Source organism: Geotrypetes seraphini, chromosome 2, assembly GCF_902459505.1.
Source record: "Geotrypetes seraphini chromosome 2, aGeoSer1.1, whole genome shotgun sequence".
NCBI classification, from domain to species: Eukaryota; Metazoa; Chordata; class Amphibia; order Gymnophiona; family Dermophiidae; genus Geotrypetes; species Geotrypetes seraphini.
The window spans coordinates 36,221,380-36,242,047 of record NC_047085.1 but is presented as its reverse complement, the minus strand read 5'-3'; the positions used below and the strand labels follow the sequence as shown (position 1 = coordinate 36,242,047).

Genomic DNA, 20,668 nt, shown 5'->3' with positions numbered 1-20,668 from the left:
TGGTGCTCACAGTTCAATTTTTTGTCTTCATTTTTTTTTTTATTTCTGATTTGTGATCCCTTGTTCTATATATGATAAGGGTCTATGTGACCAGGGTATTCTGATTGCATGTAGTTTCTTTGTAGAGATATGTAACAGTTCTACTTGTTCTTTATTACCAGTAGTAGGTATATTGGTGTTTTAAGAGCCCAATACGGAGATCTTTCCAAATTAATTTTTGCCCTGGATTATACATTTACTTTAAATGTCTGTGTATTTGCAAATATGTAAATGTTGCATTTATGAATAACAGAATTTTTTTTTTATAACACTGCTACTCCTCCATGCAGATTAATTCCATGTTTCATTACTGTTTTCCTACCACTACTTATCTCATGTTTATTCCAGTTTCTGAAGCTGGTCACAATATTTGTTTCCAACTCAATCTTTGGATGTGTATTCTAAGCATCTATCATTGTTTACATGTAAAACTTTTATGATGTTATGCCTGAGTCCATTCACTTGGGTTTAGAACTGTGGTTCATAATAAGCTCCAATTCTACAGCTTACTTTTCCTTGAAAAAAGGTTTTCTACTTGCGCACTTAGCATCCTTTCAGATTTCTATTCTCTTCTATAAGAGTGTAAGCAGGTGCTTAAGTCCTATTACATATATACTGTACTGTATATTTTGGTGCAGACCCAATATTTGTAATGCCTTTTTCTGGCATCTAGAATCTATGATGCTATTCTAAGTTACATCTCACCAATGACCTATACAAGGCATTATGGCTTTTATCTGCATTCCCCTGACAGCAGATTTTTTTAAACATTTTATATTAAACTTTACTCTTCTCCAACAAGGCTCAAAGCAAGTTGTAATATAACAACATACAACTAAGAAACAGCATTATCATTAAAATGATTCTTGTCCAAATCTACCTCTCACACAGAGGGATAAAACAAGAATCCTGTTATCCCATCTTTTACTTGAACTGGATAATGTCTGAATTCTGGCTACAAATGTGGGAGATAACCGAGCTGAACTAAAGTTACTTAGCTGGGACAGCACCCCACCCTGGAAATAGAAGTAAGCCCAGTGCTGCATACTAGCATAGTAATTCTGGAATATTCATTGTCACCTGGACTGAAAAAAGAAATTGAGGGGTGGGATCTGGATGGATTTAGTCCACTCAAACATCAGCTTTCTTGCAATTCAATATGTGAAGTGCACTGACTATAGTGTATGTACTAGAGAAACAGCAAAGATGGTTATTATGGTAGGTATCTAATATCAGGTTAGGCAGAAGCTTGGAATGAAACATCACCCTATTTAATTAGAAATTAAGAACATAAGAATAACCTTACTGGGTTAGATCAATGGTCCATCTAGCCCAGTCTCACAGTGGCCAATTCAGGTCACTAATACTTGGTAAAAACCCAAAAAGTAACAACATTCCATGCTACTGATCCAGGACAAGTAGTGGCTTCCCCCATGTCTGTCTCCAGGAAATGGTCCAAACTTTTCTTAAAACCAGCTAAGCTATCTGCTCTAACCACAACCTCTGGCAAAGCATTCCAGAGCTTAACTATTCTCTGAGTGAAAAAATATTTCCTCCTATTGGTTTTAAAAGTATTTCCCTGTAACTTCATCAAATGTCCCATAGTCTTTGTAATTTTTGACGGAGAGAAAAATCAGTCCACTTGTACCCATTCCACTCCATTCAGGATTTTGGAGACTTCAATCATATCTCCCCTCAGCCGTCTCATTTCCAATCTGAAGAGCCTCAACCTTTTTACTCTTTCCTCATATGAGAGGAATTCCATCCCCTTTATCATCTTGTTGCTCTTCTTTAAAACCCTTTTCTAGTGCTGCTATATCTTTCTTGAGATAAGGAGACCAGAATTGAACAAAATACTCCAGGTGAGGTCACATCATTCAGAAATACAGAGGCATTATAATATTCTAGTCTTGTTATCCATCCCTTTTTTCAATAATTCCTAGTATCTTGTTTGCTTTTTTGGCCGCCGCCACACATTGGGCGGAAGGTTTCATCATATTGTCTACAATGAGCACCCAGATCTTTTTCTTGGGCACTACCCCCCTAAGGTTATTCTTCCAATGTGCACCACATTTGCATTTGTCCATATTAAATTTCATCTGCCTCTTGGTCGCCGTGTCTTCCAATTTCCTAAGGTCTGCCTGCACTTTTTCACAAATCTGTATGCGTTTAACAACTTTCAAAAGTTTAGTGTCATCTGCAAATTTAATCACCTCACTTATTACCATTTCTAAATCATTTATAAATAAGTTAAATAAAATGCTCCTCATTGAGAAAAATGACCATTTAACCCTACCACTCTGTTTTCTATCCGATAACCAATTTCTATTCCACAACTGAAATTTGCCACCTATCCCATGACTCTTTAATTTTCTCAGCAGCCTCTCTTGAGGAAACTTTGTCAAAGGCTTTCTGACAAACTAGATAAACTACCCAACCGGCTTACCTTTATCCACATGTTTTATTCACATCTTCAAAGAAGATCAAGCAAATTGGTGAGGCAAGATCTCATTCGGCTGAACCTATGCTGACTCTGGCTTCATTAAATCATATTTGTCTATGTGTTCCACAATTTTATATTTTATAATTGTTTCTACCTTTTGCCTGGCCCTGAAATCATGCTTACCAGTCTGTAATTTCCAAGATCTCCCCTGCAGCCATTTTTTTAAAATCAGCATAACATTGGCCGCCCTCCAATCTTCAGGTACTACAGACGACTTTAGTGACAGGTTTCAAGATCACTAACAGCAGGTCAGCAATTCATGTTTGAGTTTTTTTAGTACCCAGGGATGTACCGGTCCAGATGATTTATCATTTTTTAACTTATCAATTTGGCTTAGTACATCTTCCAGATTCACTGAGATTTCTTTCAGTTCCTCCGCATCATCACCCTTGAAAACCATTTACAGTTCAGGTAGATCTCTGACAGCTTTCCCATAAAGAACGAAGCAAAGAATTCATTCAGTCTCTCCGCGATGGCCTATCCTCTCTGAGTGCCCCTTTTGCTCCTTGATCATCCAACGGTCCCCACGGATTCCTTCACAGGTTTTCTGCTTCTAATGTACCTAAAAAAATTATTGAGTTTTTGTCTCTTTTCCAAGTTTCTCTTCATATTCTTTATTAGCTTTCTTTATCAATGCTTTGCATTTAACTTGCTAGTGCTTAAGTCCAATGGATTTCCTAGTAGACTTCTTTCTTAAAGCTAAGATGACTCGGAGACACTGTCTTAGGGAGATCAAAGAACTAGTATTACAGTATAGCCCTCTCAATATTCAGGCTCTAAAGACCATAGACTGGATACTGGAGATTGAGACAGAACCATTTGATTGTTCATGTTTGCAGATCACTATATCAGTGTGAAGGATTTCCTGATGGGCATTTTCAAGGAGCAGAATCCAATTTGCCCAGTCAACACAGATCCTCAAGTATTAAATACCAACATTCAATAAAGAAGATATACATTTGGTTGCTAACCTGCTCATGTTGAGAATATTAGCCTTCATGGATGCAGTGGCTCAATTCTGGAGAAGATGGTCAGATCTTTACTAGAAGGAAAATGGAGTTCAGGGAAATTCTGAACTCCTCCTATTTATAGGAAGGATGGGTCTAAGTCTCCTGGATTTCTAGGGAATCGGAAAAGAACCTGGAAAAAAATGCCCGCCTCTATTCCTGCCCTATAAGATGAAGAATATTTCTAGTCTCAGCATGTACTGGTATAGGCATGAAAACCTTTCTGAGGAAACAATGCAATGTACTGTGTACCGATACTTGCCAACTTAGAAGACTAAACTGCCTGAGGTTACAAGGAGCCAACAGCTTACAAAAAAAATCATTTCTTTCCCCTATAGGGAAAATGTTTGACATATGTACTAGAACCCTGGCTATTTACTCTGGATCCCATCAAAAACCCAACTCCAGCTTTGACAGAGTGGCAGTGTGGGGCTGAGGTTTTACCACTGATGCTTATGGCTAAGAAAGCTCTAAGAAGCATCTCTTCATAGAAAGTTGCTTCTTCTGAAATCTGGTCTGGAACTTCTTATATATTAAAAGTATGATGGAGATGAGAACAGATTTCAGAGCATGATCTGTTGGTTCACTGTTGCTGCCTTCTCTCCAAGAATGCTTTGATTCAATATGGCATGCTAATAAGACACTCATTCAAAGTCCGATGTCCTAAAGCAATGCAGCACTACAGTTGTCGATTACCGTAGCAGAGACATTCTATGTTATTTTGAATGCAACACAGGCTGCCCACACCAGCAATCTCCTTCACTCTCTTAAAAACTGTGAACATATGCAGTCCATTACATGGATCAAACAAATCTAGTGGTGATCAGTGCAGGAAAGTGTTCCAAAGATGACACTTTCAATTAACAGGAAGTACAAGTTTGTGGGCTTTCCCACATCCTCTGAGTTTCTTAAGAGATGGTAAGAGGACACCATTACCAAGTACTTCAGAAGGCTGGAGGAAGGGGAAGCAGCAGTTCCTAACATATACTAGTAAGCATTCACCGATGGAATCAAAATGGCTATTTATGAGCAAAACATTCACAGACCCTGTTATGTCCCCATTTTCTCCTCTGACAGACTTCTTTGTACAAAGAAAACCCCTTTGTGCTGATTCCATCTTAGTCACTTTCTACCATTAGTAACCAGGTACACATTCAGTACCTTCTCGGTTTTGGATAAGACGGGGAGGAGGGGGACTAGAGGAATCATTTTATTGTGTAAAACTCAACAAAGCAGATATATATGGATTTTTGGTGACTTCTGAGGTTCAGAAATGTTAAACCATTGAAAACAGACACTGGGCTCTTCTGAGACCTCCCATCCTTGGTACAAAACTGAAAATGAATCGTACTCCAGGATTCAACAACTCCCCGCCAGCTGAGGACATGGCTTTCAAAGGAAATTTGGAGAGTAGTTCTCTTTAATATTACTTTCAACTGATGAAATATGTGCTAAAGCACAGCTACTTACCATAACAAGTGTTATCCAGGGACATCAGGAAGATATTCTCACACATGGGTGACATCACTGACGGAGCCCCGGTACGGACACTTGAAAAGTGAATCACAACCTTAAACTTTAGAAAGTTCGCAATCAGCCCGCACCGTGCATGAGCGAGTGTCTTCCCACCCGACGTAGGCGCGCGGTCCCTCAGTTAATATAAGCCAGCTAAGAAACCAACCAGGGAAGGTGGAAGGGTTGTGAGAATATCTGCCTGCTGTCCCTGGATAAGACCTGTTACGGCAAGTAACTGTGCTTTATCCCAGGACAAGCAGGCAGCATATTCTCATACATGGGTGACCTCCAAGCTAACTAGAATGGGATGGTGGGAGAGTTGGCCTTTAAGAAAATAAATTTTGTAATAATGACTGGCCGAAGTGCCAAACAATAATGCAAGGTGAATGTATGAACTGAGAACCAGGTGGCAGCTTTACAGATTTCCTCAATAAGTAGATCTAAGGAAAGCTACAGAAGCTGCCATAGCTAGGACTTTGTGAGCTGTGACACGACTCTCCAGATGCAGTCCCGTCTGAGCATAGCAGAATGATATACAGGCAGCTACCCAGTTGGAAATCATTCTCTTGGAAACAGGATGCCCTAACTTGTTAGGATCAAATGAGACGAAGAGTTGAGAAGTACGGTGTGGGGCTTTGTCCTATTGATGTAACAGGCCAAAGCACGCTTACAGTCCAGAGTATGCAATGTCGTTTCTTCTGCATGAGAATGAAGCTTAGGGGAAAAAAACTGGAAGAACAATCGACTGATTGAGATGAAACTCTATCACAGCTTTTGGAAGAAACTTTGGATGGGTGCGCAGAACCACTTTACCATGGTGAAAAACTGTGAAGGGTGGGTCTGCCACCAATGTTTGTATTCACTGACTCTTCTAGAAGAAGTGAGTGAAATAAGAAAGACAACTTTCCAGGTGCGAAACTTGAGATGAGCCTTGGCCACTGGTTCAAATGAAGGCTTCATTAATCTGGAAAGAACCACATTAAGGTCCCAAACTGGAGGAGGTTTGAGAGGTGGTTTCACTTTGAAAAGTCCTTTCATGAATCCGGAAACCAAAGGATAAGCAGTAAGAGGTTTTCCCTCAACTGGCATGTGAAAAGCTGTAAAAGCACTGAGATGGACTCTAATAGATGTAGACTTGTAAAGAGTCAGTCAGATGAAGAAGACAATCCAACACGAAGTCTACTGATAAGGAAATTGAATTGTGATGATGAAGAAGACACTTTTGTTGAGAACATTGTTGAGTGGCTGGTTTTCTGGAGACATCAATAATATTACGTACAGGCTGAGAAAGATGTAACTGAGATGGATTCAGCCCAAGAGAAACCAAGCTGTCAGGTGTAGTGAGTGCAGATTGAGATGTAGAAGAGATCCCTGATGCTGAGTAGGAAAAATTTGCAGAGGTATTGGCTCCCTGGAGCTGAGTTGAAGTAGAAGGGAGAACCAATGCTGCCTGTGCCACCAAGGATCATGGTGGATGACTCTCGCTTGAGTTTGAACAGAGTCTTTAGTATGAGAGGAGTGGGCAGAAATGCACAGAGAAGCATGTTCATGCAGTCCAGAAGAAAGGCATCTGCTTCTAGACGGTGAGGAGAGTATAGTCTGGAGAAGAACTGGGGCAGCTTGTGAATGTGGGGAGCTGCAAATAAGTCTACTTGTGGAGTGCCCCATTGAGCAAAGATTGGATGAAGAGCTGCAGAGTTGAGAGTCCATTCGTGAGGTTGAAGAATTCTGCTGAGGTTGTCTGCTAGGGAATTCTTCTCCACTTGAATGTAGACAGCCTTTAAGAAAAGATTACGAGTTGTCGCCCAAAGCCAGATTTTCTGGGCTTCCTGACATAACAGGAGAGAGCCCATGTCTCCTTGCTTGTATATATTGCTACTTGATTGTGCGAAGGAGGATGACTTGAGGACTCAAAAGATGTTGAAAAGTCTTGAGGGCATAATATATCCCTCGGAGCTTGAGCAAATTGATGTGAAATTTGCGCTCCCTGGCAGACCAATGATCTTGAGTTTGAAGGTCATCCAGGTGCGCCCCCAGGCATAAGAAGATGTGTCCATCGTTATCATCTTTTGGTGAGGGAGGTAAGTGAAAATTAGACCTCTGGAAAGATTGAAAGAAGTCATCCACCATTGAAGCGCCTGCAGAAGAGATGATGCGACAGATATATTTTGCGAGAGATGATCTATCGCTTAGGTCTACTGAGGAATGTGAAGATGTAGCCTTGCTAGTGGAGTTACAGGAACTATGGAAGCCATGTGGCCTAGAAGAACCATCATGCGTATCACTGAGATGGTACAAACCTTCAACATCTGTTGATAGAGGATGAGAAGAGTGTCTAGGCAATCTCATGAGAGTTGTATCAAAGATAGCTCCAATGAATTGCAGACGTTGAGTCGGAATTAGGTGAGACTTGGGGAAACTGATTTCAAATCCCAAAGCTTGTAGGAAGGAAATGGTCTGAGACGTTGCTAGAACCACCTCCTGCGATGAAACAGCTTTGATCAGCCAGTCGTCCAGGTAAGGAAAGACTTGAAGACCGTGGGATTGGATATGTGCGGCCACAACAATCAGGCACTTCGTGAAGACTCTGGGAGAAGATGCCAGGCTGAAAGGAAGACCCTTGCACTGATAATGACATCAGTTTACTTGAAAACGAAGATATTTACGGTAAGCCTGTAGGTTTCTTTGAGATCCAGAGAGAATAGCCAATCGTTCTGGTCTAGAAGTGGATAAAGAAGGGCAAGGGAGAGCATCCAAAATTTTTCTTTGACTAGAAATTTGTTGAGATCTCTGAGATCCAGAATAGGTCGTATACCTCCCGTCTTCTTCGGAATTACAAAATATCGGAGTAGAATCCCTGATTCTGCTTGAGATAGAGGAACTTCTTCGATAGCATTTAGAAGAAGGATGGATTGAATCTCCTGAATGAAAAGAGAAGACTGTGTAGGGTCAGAAATAGACTCTCTTGGAGGATGATCCGGAGGCAGGGTATGAGAGGGAGCGCATACACCTGACGAATGATGTCTAGAACCCAGAGATCTGTAATGATGAGCTCCCACCGGTTGATGTAATATTGAAGCCATCCTCCGATTGGCTAAGGCAGAGATTTGAGAATGGGAACTGTGGCTATGCTCTTGAGGAGCACATCAAAAAGGCTGTGTAGGCTTTTGTTGAGCAGCCTGTTTAGGTTGCTAACGTGGTTGCTGCTTTTGCTTCCTATGCTGAGGAGGAGCAGGAAGAGCACACTTAGCAAAAAACCTGCGTTCGTAAGAAGAAGTAGGCCTGAAAGCACAAGGTGGTTGAGGCTTTTTCTTTGGTTTGACCAATGTATCCCACCTGGTCTCAAGACAGGGAGTGTTAGCTAAACGAGCTTGGTGGTAGACATCAAGTTTGGAAACACGGGGCCAGGAAAGGCGTCTCATAACCTCCGACATGGCTGCCGCTTGTGAAGTAAGCTCAAACGTGTCATAGGTAGAATGAACCATATACTTCCTCAATTGGAAAACTGTAGCAATAAGATTTTGAAAAGCTTGAGTTTTATATGACGGAATATATTTTTGAAAAGCTGAAAACTGCTTAACCAGATGTTTCAGGTAGAATGAAAAGTGGAAATTATAGTTTCCAGCTTGGTTCGCCAACATTGCATTTTGGTAAAGGCGTTTACCAAATTTGTCCATTGCTTTACCCTTTCAGCTAGGAGGTACAGAAGCATAGACACTAGCCCCTGCAGACTTCTTCAAGGTCGATTCCACCACAAGAGACTCATGAAGAAGCTGAGGTTTATCAAAGCCAGGAATAGGAACCACTCTATATGAGTCAAGCTTTCTAGGAGCCACAGGAACTGAAAGCGGAGTTTCCAGATTTTTGTAGAAAGTCTTACACAAAATGTCATGAAGAGGAAGCTTACAACACTTTTACACGGTCGGCATGACTCAACTCAATGCCATCTTGACCCGAGTCCCAGATAAGGTAGGGGAAGGCTTCTTAGCCTGCTTACCCCAGGAAGTTACAACACCGGAGATGTTTCTGCCGGTGTCGATGTACGTGACATCAGCGCCGTTGATGTCGGTAGTGATGTCGGCTCCCCCTCTATAGTGACACCAAACAGTAGTTTCTGTTGAAGAATGCGGTTTTTCAAAGTCCTCTCCTGAAGAAAACACCGGGTACAGGTTCCCGGGTGGTGCTTCAGTCCCAAACACTGGAGACACCAGCGATGTGGGTCAGTCACAGAGATGGGCCGAGCACAGCAACCACATTTCTTAAATCCCGTCTGTGGTTGTGACATTGACGGGAAGACCGCCTCGGCAAAATCAGTCGGAGGCCAAGGTGGTACAATAGGCCAAACCGACAAGAGAGAAAGATTTTTTTTTTATTGAAGGTAAACTAAATGAAATAAAGAAAAAATAACACGAAAATGACTGAAAAGTCACTGACGCGAGAGCGGGAAGGCAAAAAAGTTTTCAACGGCTGTGGAAATGCATCGTCTTACCTCCGTGGAAACTAAAAAAAAATGAGGGACCGCGTGCCTACGTCGGGCAGGAAGGCACTTGCGCAGGCTGATCACAAACTTTCCAAACTTTAAAGTTGCGATTCATTTTTCAATTGTCCATACCGGAGCTCCGTCGGTGACGTCACCCTTGTGTGAGAATATGCTGCCAAGTTTCCAAGTTTATTATAAGATTTGATTAATCGCCTATTCCAAATTCTAAGCGATGTACAGCTAAAAAATTACAAAGTCAAGGGAAACATACATGACTAACAAAATTATTACTAAACATATTAAAATATCATTAAATACATAACATAATATAACATGATTAAACATAACTAACAAGACTATTTTTACATACGAGATCAAACAATGGGAAAGTTACAGGAAGAAATACAATTGAATATAAAAGAAACAATTAAGGTAAATAATACATTGGGGAAAGGGGAAGACATTTATTGTAATTTAAAGAGAGATTAAAAACATAAGAAATTCAGTTAATCACTAAAAGCGTCTTTAAAAAGGAAGCCCTTAAGTTTGCTCTTAAATTTGTCTAGAACTCTTTCTTCTCTTAAGTAAATTGGCAGGGCATTCCAAGCTTGGGGAGCCGTAACCGAAAAGATAGAATGACGTCGTGTACTAATAACTTGTTCTGGGATAACTCCAGCTTTTCTGAAAGAGTCAAAATTTGATACAGCAGGTGCTGACAGCACAGATTTGATACAAAATATGTCTGGAATGAAGAGAGAGATTCATCAGCATTACTGTGTTGTATAGGCCAATTCTACTCTTGATATGGTTTGCAAGTGCTAACCCAATGTCAACGTACTATTGCCATGTCACTGTAGCTGGATCACCACAATGCATACAATGACTGTGTATCCAACTTATGTAGTTCAAGTCAACTTATGTAGGTTCAAATCATTTGACGGACCATTAAATGCTTCTTACACAACTCTGCCTACCTCCACCAAAACAAAATGAAAAACCATTGCTAGAGGCTAAAGTAAAATAATATTTACAGAAACTGCACACCCTCTAAGATCATGCAAGGACAGACCTGAAAATATGACAGATGGCCCTTAGGGTACCAGCAAAGCTCAGTCATGGAACAGGAAAGAAGAGGAGTCCCTCTAGGCAGCTGCATCATATTTTGGACAAAGTCAATCATGTTTATAAGTCTTTGATGTTCTTAAATGATTCATGATTTCAAAGTCTTTGATGTTCTTAAATGATTCATGATTTCAAAGTCTATGTTTCAACCTACATGTCAAGCCTTTCAAGCCCTTACGATGTCTCATTAGGGCAGTGGTGGGTAATCAGAGCCCTCAAGGGCCACAACCTAGCTGAGTTTTCATGATTTCCATAATAAGGAATTGAAAACTTATTTGTATAAGCTTTTTTCTAGAATGAAATGTTGTGAAGCATTCTTTTTTTATTGAAATGTCTTTGTAAAATTTTATATTTGAAATTTTAGAAGAGGGAATGATGTAATAAGGTTACTTGTTGCAGTTTGTTTTGCTTTGAAGAATATTCTGTTTGTTTTATTGTAATCTACCTAGGCTGTAGGCAGAAAATAATTTTTTTAAATAAATAAATAAGCAAGCATGAGATTGATTTGCATGTAGTGCTTCCATCCATTGTATGAAAACAGATGTCATGCATATTCACTGTGGAAATCTTGAAAACCAGACTGGGTTGTGGCCTTTCAGGACCATAGTTGCCCATCCTTGTGCCAGAGGAAAGATTTGTTCTGACTCCTGGACATGTGAACCATCATGCCACTGAATTGGCTGAGAACTGCTTAGCTAAGATCTGGCTATCAATCTTACCTCAGCTGGCTTCTGAGGATTGCTCATTAGGTTTCAAAGCATACTGTGAATTGGACATACACCGCAGACAGGTAGATGCCAAGTCTCCCTGATCACACCTAAACCTTTTAATGGCATTTTAGCAGAGAAGCCACAAAGACAGAACTCAGACACATAAGAGAAAAAAAAAAAAATTCTAGACAAGGCCACAAATATTGAATGGTGATTCAAAAGGAAGGATTGCTACTCGAGAGCCACATTGAAAATTTAAAAAGACCAAGTATAGTGCCACAAGAAAAGTAGTTTAGCTGAAATCTGCATACTCCCCACTAATTTTACAGATGACAAAGGCTGAAGGAAAACCTAGCTTCAAGACTGACTTGATGAACATCCTCCAAAAGTAGAAAAAACAGCAAAGACGACTCTGATTCTCAATGTCTTTTATTGTGTATCAAGACTCGACATGATCATGTTTCATCCCCAAATGGGCCTTCCTCAGAAGTCTGGAAACAGAGTGATGGAAAATCTACTATCTTTCTAGGTCAGTTAGAAAACAATATTATAAAATATAGACAAAGGCTCTGAGAGCTGACGTGAGAGGTCCTAACAAAAAGCTTGGCCACAAACTTTGTGTGCAATTCTCTAAAATTGAATGAAAATTTTAGACAAGGGAATGATGTAATAAGGTTACTTGTTGCAGTTTGTTTTGCTGTGAAATATTCAGTGTTTGTTTTATTGTAATCCACCTAGGTTGTGGCCAAGCTTTTTGTTAGGACCACTCACGTCGGCTTTCAGAGCCTCTGTCTATATTTTATAATATTGTTTTCTGACTGACCTAGAAAGATAGTAGATTTTCCATCACTCTGTTTCCAGACTCCTGAGGTAGGCCCATTTGGGGCTGAAACACGATTGTGTCGAGTCTCGATACACAATAAAAGATATTGAGCATCAGAGTCTTCGCTGTTTTTTCTACTTTACAAGTTTTGGGGAAGTGAGTATCTCCTGTTTTCCTGGGAACATCCTCCAAAAGCATAATTAACTTGAGTGACTGTGGGTCTATCTGGCAGAATGTGGACATCCACTGTAAGAGCCTACACTGTGTTCTTAGAAAGTTTTGGAAAGATACTGTGTGCCAACACAATCAAATGACCCATGAGAACTTTCATTTGTATTTGCTTGTCATCAGATGATGTTTTGAGGCACCATGCTCCATTCAGGTTATAAACCCAGCAAAGCATACATTCAAATCATACTACCACCTTTGTAAGAAAGGTGTTGACTTTATAAATATTCTCAGCAATTAGTCTTGGGATGCAATCATCATTTCTGTCTTTTATTAGCAATCAAAACTCAATTCTGTGCCCTCTGCTGTCAAGTGACTGATGTGCATCATTTCCTTGGCTCATGTCTAAAAATGTACAGCAGCAGAACAAAAGTGATGTGACACATCAACCACTCAGGAGGCAGTGCTCAGGAGTGGAACCCCTCCCCCCTAGATGTTCTCTGGCAACAGAACGAAGAGCATTACTAAAATGAAAGAACTGGCTGACATTTTCTCAAAGTGACAAGAGGGTTACACATAAAATTTTGAAAGCTGCTGAAGACTGCTATAGAAATGAAGACAAACATGAGGGAATAACAGCAACAGTTAAGCATCAGTGTATTATTAGCAATTCATGCAGAGGATCATAATAGCATTCTACAAAGAACTGACAACTAATGTTATCAAGACTTGCCACTGATTTGTTTTTTACACTAGGAAAAAGGTTCTTACACTTAAAAAAAACACAAACAACCAAAAAACTCTACTGCCCCACAAAGACAGAACTGAACTGTCACAGCAGATTTTGTTCAAGTTGCTACTACTATTGACATTTCTTTTGGGACAAGTTTGTTTGGTGTATATTTAAGAGTTAAATTCACTATACTTTACCACAGAGATAAAGAAAGGCCTTAGTGGATCAGGCAGATCCTAGTGTTAAAAAGCACAGTTACTTACCGTAACAAGTGTTATCCAGGGGCAGCAGGCAGATATTCTCTACATGTGGGTGATGTCATCCACGGAGCCCCATCGCGAACAGCTTTTCAAGCAAACTTGATTGAAGATCTTAAAGTTTGCTAGTGCTGCACTGCGCATGCATGTGCCTTCCCGCTCAGCTAGAGGGCGCGTCTCCTCAGTCTCCTCAACGTGGTCCTCAGTTCAGATAGCTAGCAAAGAAGTCAACCCGGGGAGGTGGGAGGGTTGCGAGAATATCTGCCTGCTGTCCCTGGATAACACCTGTTATGGTAAGTAACTGTATTTTATCCCAGGACAAGCAGGCAGCATATTCTCTACATGTGGGTGACCTCCAAGCTAACCAGGATGGGACGGAGGGAGAGTTGGCAATTTAGGAGAACAGATTACGTAAAACCGACTGGCTGAACTGGCCGTCGCGCCTGGAGAAAGTATCCAGACAGTAGTGAGAGGTGAAGGTATGAACTGAGGACCAAGTGGCGGCCTTGCAGATCTTCTCAATAGGCGTGGACCTGAGGAAAGCGATAGAAACCGCCGCCATCGCTCAGACTTTATGCCCCATGACCCGACCCTGCAGAGGGAGACCAGCCTGAGCATAGCAGAAGGAAATACAAGCAGCCAACCAGTTGGACAAGGTACGCTTGGAAACAGGACGCCCCAACCGATTAGGATCAAAAGATAGGAAGAGTTGAGGATCCGTCCAATGAGACTGGGTGCGTTGGAGATAAAAAGCCAACGCCCTCTTACAGTCAAGAATGTGAAGCGCCACCTCTCCAGGATGAGAATGGGGCTTGGGAAAAAACACCGGAAGAACAATGGACTGGTTGAGGTGGAAATCCGAAACCACCTTAGGCAAGAACTTAGGATGAGTACGAAAGCTCACTGACTCTGCGAGCAGACGTGAGGGCAATCAGAAACACCACCTTCCATGTGAGATACTTCAGATGAGCCTTATCAATAGGTTCAAACGGAGGTTTCATCAATTGAGCCACAACCACATTAAGATCCCAAACCACAGGGGGGGGGGGGCTTGAGTGGAGGATGGACATTGAAAAGGCCCTTCATAAATTAGGAAACCACCAGATGGACCGAGAGCAAATTCTCATCAATTGGCTGATGAAAGGCAGCAAACGCACTAAGGTAGACTCGAACAGAAGTCGATTTGAGACCAGACCGAGACAAGTGCAGCAAATAATCCAGCATGGAGGACAAGGAGGCAGACAGTGGCTCCACGCAATGCGTAGCACACCACGCAGCAAATCTAGTCCATTTCTGGGAGTAGCACTGTCTAGTGGAACTCTTCCGAGAGGCCTCGAGGACATCCCGCATCGACTGAGAAAAACCGAAGGAGGGAGTTAGGTGGAAAGGAACCACGCTGTTAAGTGTAGAGACTGCAGATTGGGATGCAGCAGCGAACCCCGGCTCTGAGACAGCAGAGAAGGAAATACAGGCAAAAGCAGAGGCTCCCTTGCACTGAGTTGGAGGAGAAGGGAGAACCACGGCTGTCTGGGCCACCGAGGAGCTATCAAAATCATGGTGGCGAGGACCGACTTGAGTTGAACGAGAATCTTCAGAATCAGAGGAAATGGAGGGAATGCGTAGAGGAAGTCGGTGCAAAGAATGGCCACCCGGATGGTCTCGGGACTCAAGGATCTACCATACGAAAAACGGCTTGACAAATTACAGCTATACTCGCTCGAGGAGCGCAGAGAGAGGGGAGACATGATTGAGACGTTCAAGTATCTTACGGGCCGCATCGAGGCGGAGGAAGATATCTTCTTTTTCAAGGGTCCCACGACAACAAGAGGGCATCCGTTGAAAATCAGGGGCGGGAAACTACGAGGTGACACCAGGAAATTCTTTTTCACTGAAAGAGTGGTTGATCGTTGGAATAGTCTTCCACTACAGGTGATTGAGGCCAGCAGCGTGCCTGATTTTAAGGCCAAATGGGATCGGCACATGGGATCTATTCACAGGGCAAAGGTAGGGGAGGGACATTAAGGTGGGCAGACTAGATGGGCCGTGGGCCCTTATCTGCCGTCTATTTCTATGTTTCTATGAGGAACCATCCCTTCCAATCTAGAAGGAAAGCATCCGCTTCGAGACAATCTGGGGACTAAATCCTGGAGCAGAAGCGAGGCAACTTGTAGTTGAGGGGCGAGGCGAACAGATCTATCTGTGGCGTCCCCCATCGAGCAAACACCTGCCGCAGAGTCGAGGAATGGAGCTACCATTCGTGCGGCTGGAGAAGGCGACTCAACCTATCCGCCAGACAGGTTTGCTCGCCTTGGATGTAGAACGCTCGAAGGAAGATGTTGTGGCGTATCGCCCACTCCCAGAGCCGAAGAGCCTCCCGGCAAAGAGACAGGGAACCTGTACCCCCCTGCTTGTTCACATAATACATCGCCACCTGGTTGTCCGTGCGCACCAGGACCACGCGATCCTGAAGCAAATGCCAAAAGGCTACCAAAGCATTGTAAATGGCCCGAAGTTCCAGCAGGTTGATGTGGTAGTGACGGTCTGCGCTCGACCAAAGACCCTGAGTCCGAAGGCCGTCAAGGTATACGTACAGGAGTCCGCGGGGGCGCGAGAAAGAGAAAACCTCTGGAAAGATTGGAAGAGAGCATCCACCAGTGGAATGAACACTGCAAGGAGGGAGTCACCGCAATGTGATGAGATGCGGGATCTCGGTCCTGTCTCCACTGGGACGCCAGGGTCCACTGAAGCACTCGGAGGTGAAGTCTGGCAAAAGGAGTCACATGAACGGTGGAGGCCATGTGGCCCAACAGGATCATCATCTGTTTGGCCGAGGCCGTGGACTGAAAGGAGACCTACTGGCACAGGTGAACGAGCGGAGGCGAACCGTGTCCAGCACTGCCCCTATGAATTGCAGAGACTGAGAGGGGCACAACTGGGACTTGGGGAAGTTGACCTCGAAGCCTAGATGCTGAGGGAACAAAATAGTCCATTGGGTCGCTGAAATAACCGCCTTGATGAGCCAGTCGTCGAGGTATGGGAACACTTGAAGACCCTGCGACCCCAGGGCCGCTGCCACCACCATGAGGCACTTCGTGAAGACCCGTGGGGACAAAGTGAGCCCGAACGGGAGGACCCAATACTGCAGGTGTAGGTCTTCCACCTGAAAGCAAAGTGGCCGGGTGGATCGGGATGTGAGTGTAGGCCTCTTTCAGGTCCAGGGAGCACAACCAGTCCCCTTCGTCCATCAGGGGATACAACGTGGGAAGAGAGAGAGCATACAGAACTTTTCCTTGATCAGGAACTTGTTCAGCACCCGGAGGGCCAGGATAGGGCGCAGGTCCCCGGTCTTTTTGGGGACTAGAAAGTACCAGGAGTAGAACCCGGTGCCCTGCTGATACAAAGGGACCTCCTCCACCGCCCGAAGGTGAAGGAGGGCATGAGCCTACTGGAGAAGAAGGGGGAGTTGCAACCAGTTGGAATGACACTCTCTTGGGGGCATCCGGAAATGAAGTGAATACCCCTCTCTGATAATGGAGAGGATCCAGTTGTCCGAAATAATCAGTTCCCAGCGGCGACAGGGATAGTAAAAAGACGGCGCAGGCTTTGCCGCTGCAGGGGTCTGAGGCTTTTGAGGGACCCTCTGCTGCTGCTGACGCGGTGACGGCCTGGAAAAAGCCGGCGTGGACTTCTGGGGGTAGCGCCGGGGAGGCAACTTGTACGACATAGGAGGAGCGGGCTTTGCCTTGGGTCTGACCAAGGAGGCGAAGGAGCGTTCATGCTCGGAGAGGCGTTTTGTGGCTGCCTCGATGGAGTCGTCGAAGAGCTCGTTGCCCAAGCACGGGAGTTTCGCCAGACGGTCCTGAAGATTCGGGTCCATGTCAACTATGTGGAGCCAAGCTAGGCGACGCATGGCTACCGCAAAGGCGGAAACCCTCGAGGAAAGTTCAAAGGCATCATAGGTAGCCTGAAACATATAAAGGCGAATCTGTGTCAGCGTATCCAGCAGTTGGCGAAATTCGGTTCGGCGATGGATAGCCAAATCATCCTGAAAAGAGGGCATGGATTTGATGTAATGTTTGAGATAGGATGTAAAGGTAAAATTGTAATTCAGAACTCTGTTCGCTATCATCGAATTTTGGTACAGGCACCTGCCAAACTTGTCCATAGTCCGGCTTTCCTGGCCCGGTGAGACAGCCGCATAGAACTTGGAGGAGTTAGACTTCTTTAAAGAGAACTCTACCACCAAGGACTGGTGGGAGAGCTGAGCCTTTTCAAACCCTTTACATGGGACCATCCGGTACCTGGATTCCATCTTGGCCGGAATGGTGTAAGGTGTCTCCAAATTCTGGAAGATAGTCTGCTGCAAGACCGGATTCAGGGGGAGGCAAAGGGATTCCTTCGGTGGATAAGGAAGCTCCATCTCCTCCAAATATTCCCGGGTACACCTAGTTTCGGACTGGAGATCCAGTTGCAGCGCCTTGCCCATGTCCAGCACGAACCTGGTGAAGGAGAAAGGCTTGCCTGCAGAACGCCCTTCAAGGGCGAAGCCGAGCGGGACTTCGGGACAGCCGAGGACGAGGGGGAAACTTCCCTCGAGTACTGCGCCGGCAAGTCAGTGTCCATAAGCAGGGATGTTGATAAGGCCCCGCTGAGAGAACGAGGGGGAGTTGACAACAGCTTGCGCTTAGAGAGCCTGGAAGGTGAGGACCCGGGGGTCCGAGGGACAGAGGCCCAAGGAGCCCGTCTTGGTGAGCCCCGGGAAGAAGAGACCTTCCGATGCGGCAGGGAGGTTGGAGTCTTTGACCTTGAAGCCCCTCGGCTAGGAGACCGAGACGGCACGGGAGATTGGCGAAGACAAGGGTCAGACAGTACGAGGTCCGACGGCTGGATGGATCCCATTGTGCGAGGACCTGGCGAACTACCCCACCTCAGGGGAGAATCCCTGGGCCGTTTGGTAGACCGCTGCCTCGAAGAAGAAGTACGTTTAGGCCAGTGCTTTGAATGAGATCGGGCAGTGGGGGAAGTTCGCCTCGATGGAGTAGGCGAGGAGTCACTCGAGGACAAGTGGCGGGACCGACGCACTTGCCTCGAGAGCCCTCAGCGCGACGCTCAGGCTGGTCAACAATGAGTGAGGTCAAGGCCAGGGCAAACTGAGCCAAAGCAGAGGAGATCTGCGAGGTTAGGATAGCCTTAAGCATATCCTCGAACATCGGCACCGAGACCAAAGGATTTGGACGAACTGGTGCAGCAGTGCGCTCCAACGAAGGCGACCTCGATGTAGAGTATTCCCATAATATGGAGGCACGCTTAGGAGGAGGTCTCGCAGAGGCCAGCAGGCCTACACTCACTGCCTGGGTGGCTAGAGACTCCGAGGACGGCTTCTTCGGTAGCTGAGCTGAACCTGAAGGAGGAAGAGTAGACTTACCCAAGGCCAAGGTCTTCGAAGCTGGAGCAGCTGAGGCCTTCGAAGTCGAGGGAGACATGCTCGGGCCCGAGGTCTTCGAGGCCGACGTTGAGACCGAGGCCGAGGTTGAGGCCCAGACTGGGGTCGAGGCTTTATCCATGGAGAAAAGTTCCAAAATCTTGGCCCGCCGTCGACGAAGAGTCCGGGGTTGGAGAGTGGCACAACGAGGGCAAGAGTCTGTAGGGTGATCAACACCGAGACAAAGTATACACCAACGGTGCGGATCTGTGATTGAGATCACCCGATCGCACTGCGTGCACTTCTTGAAACCGGTAAGAGGCCGGGACATAAGGCAGAAAAAAAAAGGACACGGCGGCGGCCAAGGAAAAAAAACAAACCCCCCCCCCCCCCCCCCCCTTGTTGCGATCGATGTAATGAAGTTTTTGTTGTTTTTAAAAAAAAATAAAACAGAAAAGACGCGGAGCACAGCGACTTCCGACAAAAACAAAAGAAGCCGCGGTGCAAGAAAGGCACTTAAGATTCGCAGAGAAGAGAGAGGGCTTTCTGGCTCTGTGGAAAACTAAGAACTGAGGTCCACGTTGAGGAGACACACCCTCTAGCTGAGCAGTAAAGGCACACGCATGCACGGTGCAGCACTAGCAAACTTTAAGATCTTCAATCAAGTTTGCTTGAAAAGCTGTCCGCGACGGGGCTCCGTGGATGACGTCACCCACATGCTGCCTGCTTGTCCTAGGATAATCTGGTATTCTAGTTGTGTTCAATTCATTCATGTCAACAATACGAACGCATACATTTTTGGAGTTTAATGCTTTTCTTTCACTAGTGGGCTTGGCTCACTTCCTAGTTACTCAGGAACTTAACACTCTACTTCACCAATATTCCTATCTCCACCCAGGATAAACACTTAAGAGCCAGATTCAATAAACACCACCTAACTCAGTACGCACCTAGGAAAACAGGACCTATTGCATGTCAAAGTTAGGTGCCATTTGTAGAATCGTGTCTAAATTGACTTAAGCACCAGTAGGCATGATTAGGTGCAGGTATATTAAGCCAGAGTTTTCTTAGCTTAATATACCTAACTCAATCCATGCTCAAACTTCGCCCCAAATCTTCCCGTAACCATGCCTACTCGCTGGTTACCCGATCTAGTTGCTTTTTATAGAATTAAGGCCTTAGAGTCAATATCATATGCATACCATACAAACAGACTTTGCACAAAGAAAACAATACAGGGCACCATAATTTAAATAACATGCCCAAATTCTTACAAAAGCACACAGTTATTTCTAAAAATTTTATTCTCTAACATCTAATATTTTTATGTATAGGACCATCAAAGAGGCAAAACACAAACTCTTACTGTACGAAAGGTTCATTCCTAGAGTTATCAGATGTCTGGAAAAACCCGGACATGTACTCTTTTTAGAGGACTGTCTGGGATCCCGGACAGACTTTCCAAAACCCCACAGTTTGTCTGGGTTTTGGAAAGCCCTGAGCTCCGACTGGGTCTGGAGGACCTTCAACAAGCATGTGCGGACGACATCAAACACATCCGCACATGCTGGAGGCCCTCCAGACGCAGCCAGGAGGTCGGCAAAAAAGAAACTATGCTTTTGGGGATAGGGCTGGAGGTGGAGCGGGGCAAGGCCATGTGCTCGGATTTTTCCGTCCTTAAATATAGTAACCCTAATCATTCCCATTTCTATGAGTCATGTTTCACTTTTCTGCATCAGGGAGGTCTCCATATGCTTATAAACAGTTCATATCCTCCAATCTTACCATATAGCAACAATTATCTCTATAAATATCACTTTCTATCATCTAAATCTTTTTATGATACAGCGAGAATTTTATAGGGATAATATGTGCCACTGTCTATTGGA

At 44.3% G+C, this 20,668-nt stretch overlaps 1 protein-coding gene across 1 annotated transcript in view; it reads right to left on the bottom strand.

The window, feature by feature from the left end:
* Window positions 1-20,668, bottom strand: part of CYRIB (CYFIP related Rac1 interactor B) — a 418,393-nt gene that overhangs the window by 81,866 nt on the left and 315,859 nt on the right. The window contains exons 8-10 of the mRNA XM_033933027.1: window positions 16,498-16,517; window positions 15,712-15,728; window positions 13,228-13,241 (exon numbers count right to left, since the gene is read on the bottom strand). Of these exons, the coding sequence (XP_033788918.1) occupies window positions 13,228-13,241; window positions 15,712-15,728; window positions 16,498-16,517 (51 nt within the window). The remainder of the gene's footprint in view (window positions 1-13,227; window positions 13,242-15,711; window positions 15,729-16,497; window positions 16,518-20,668) is intronic.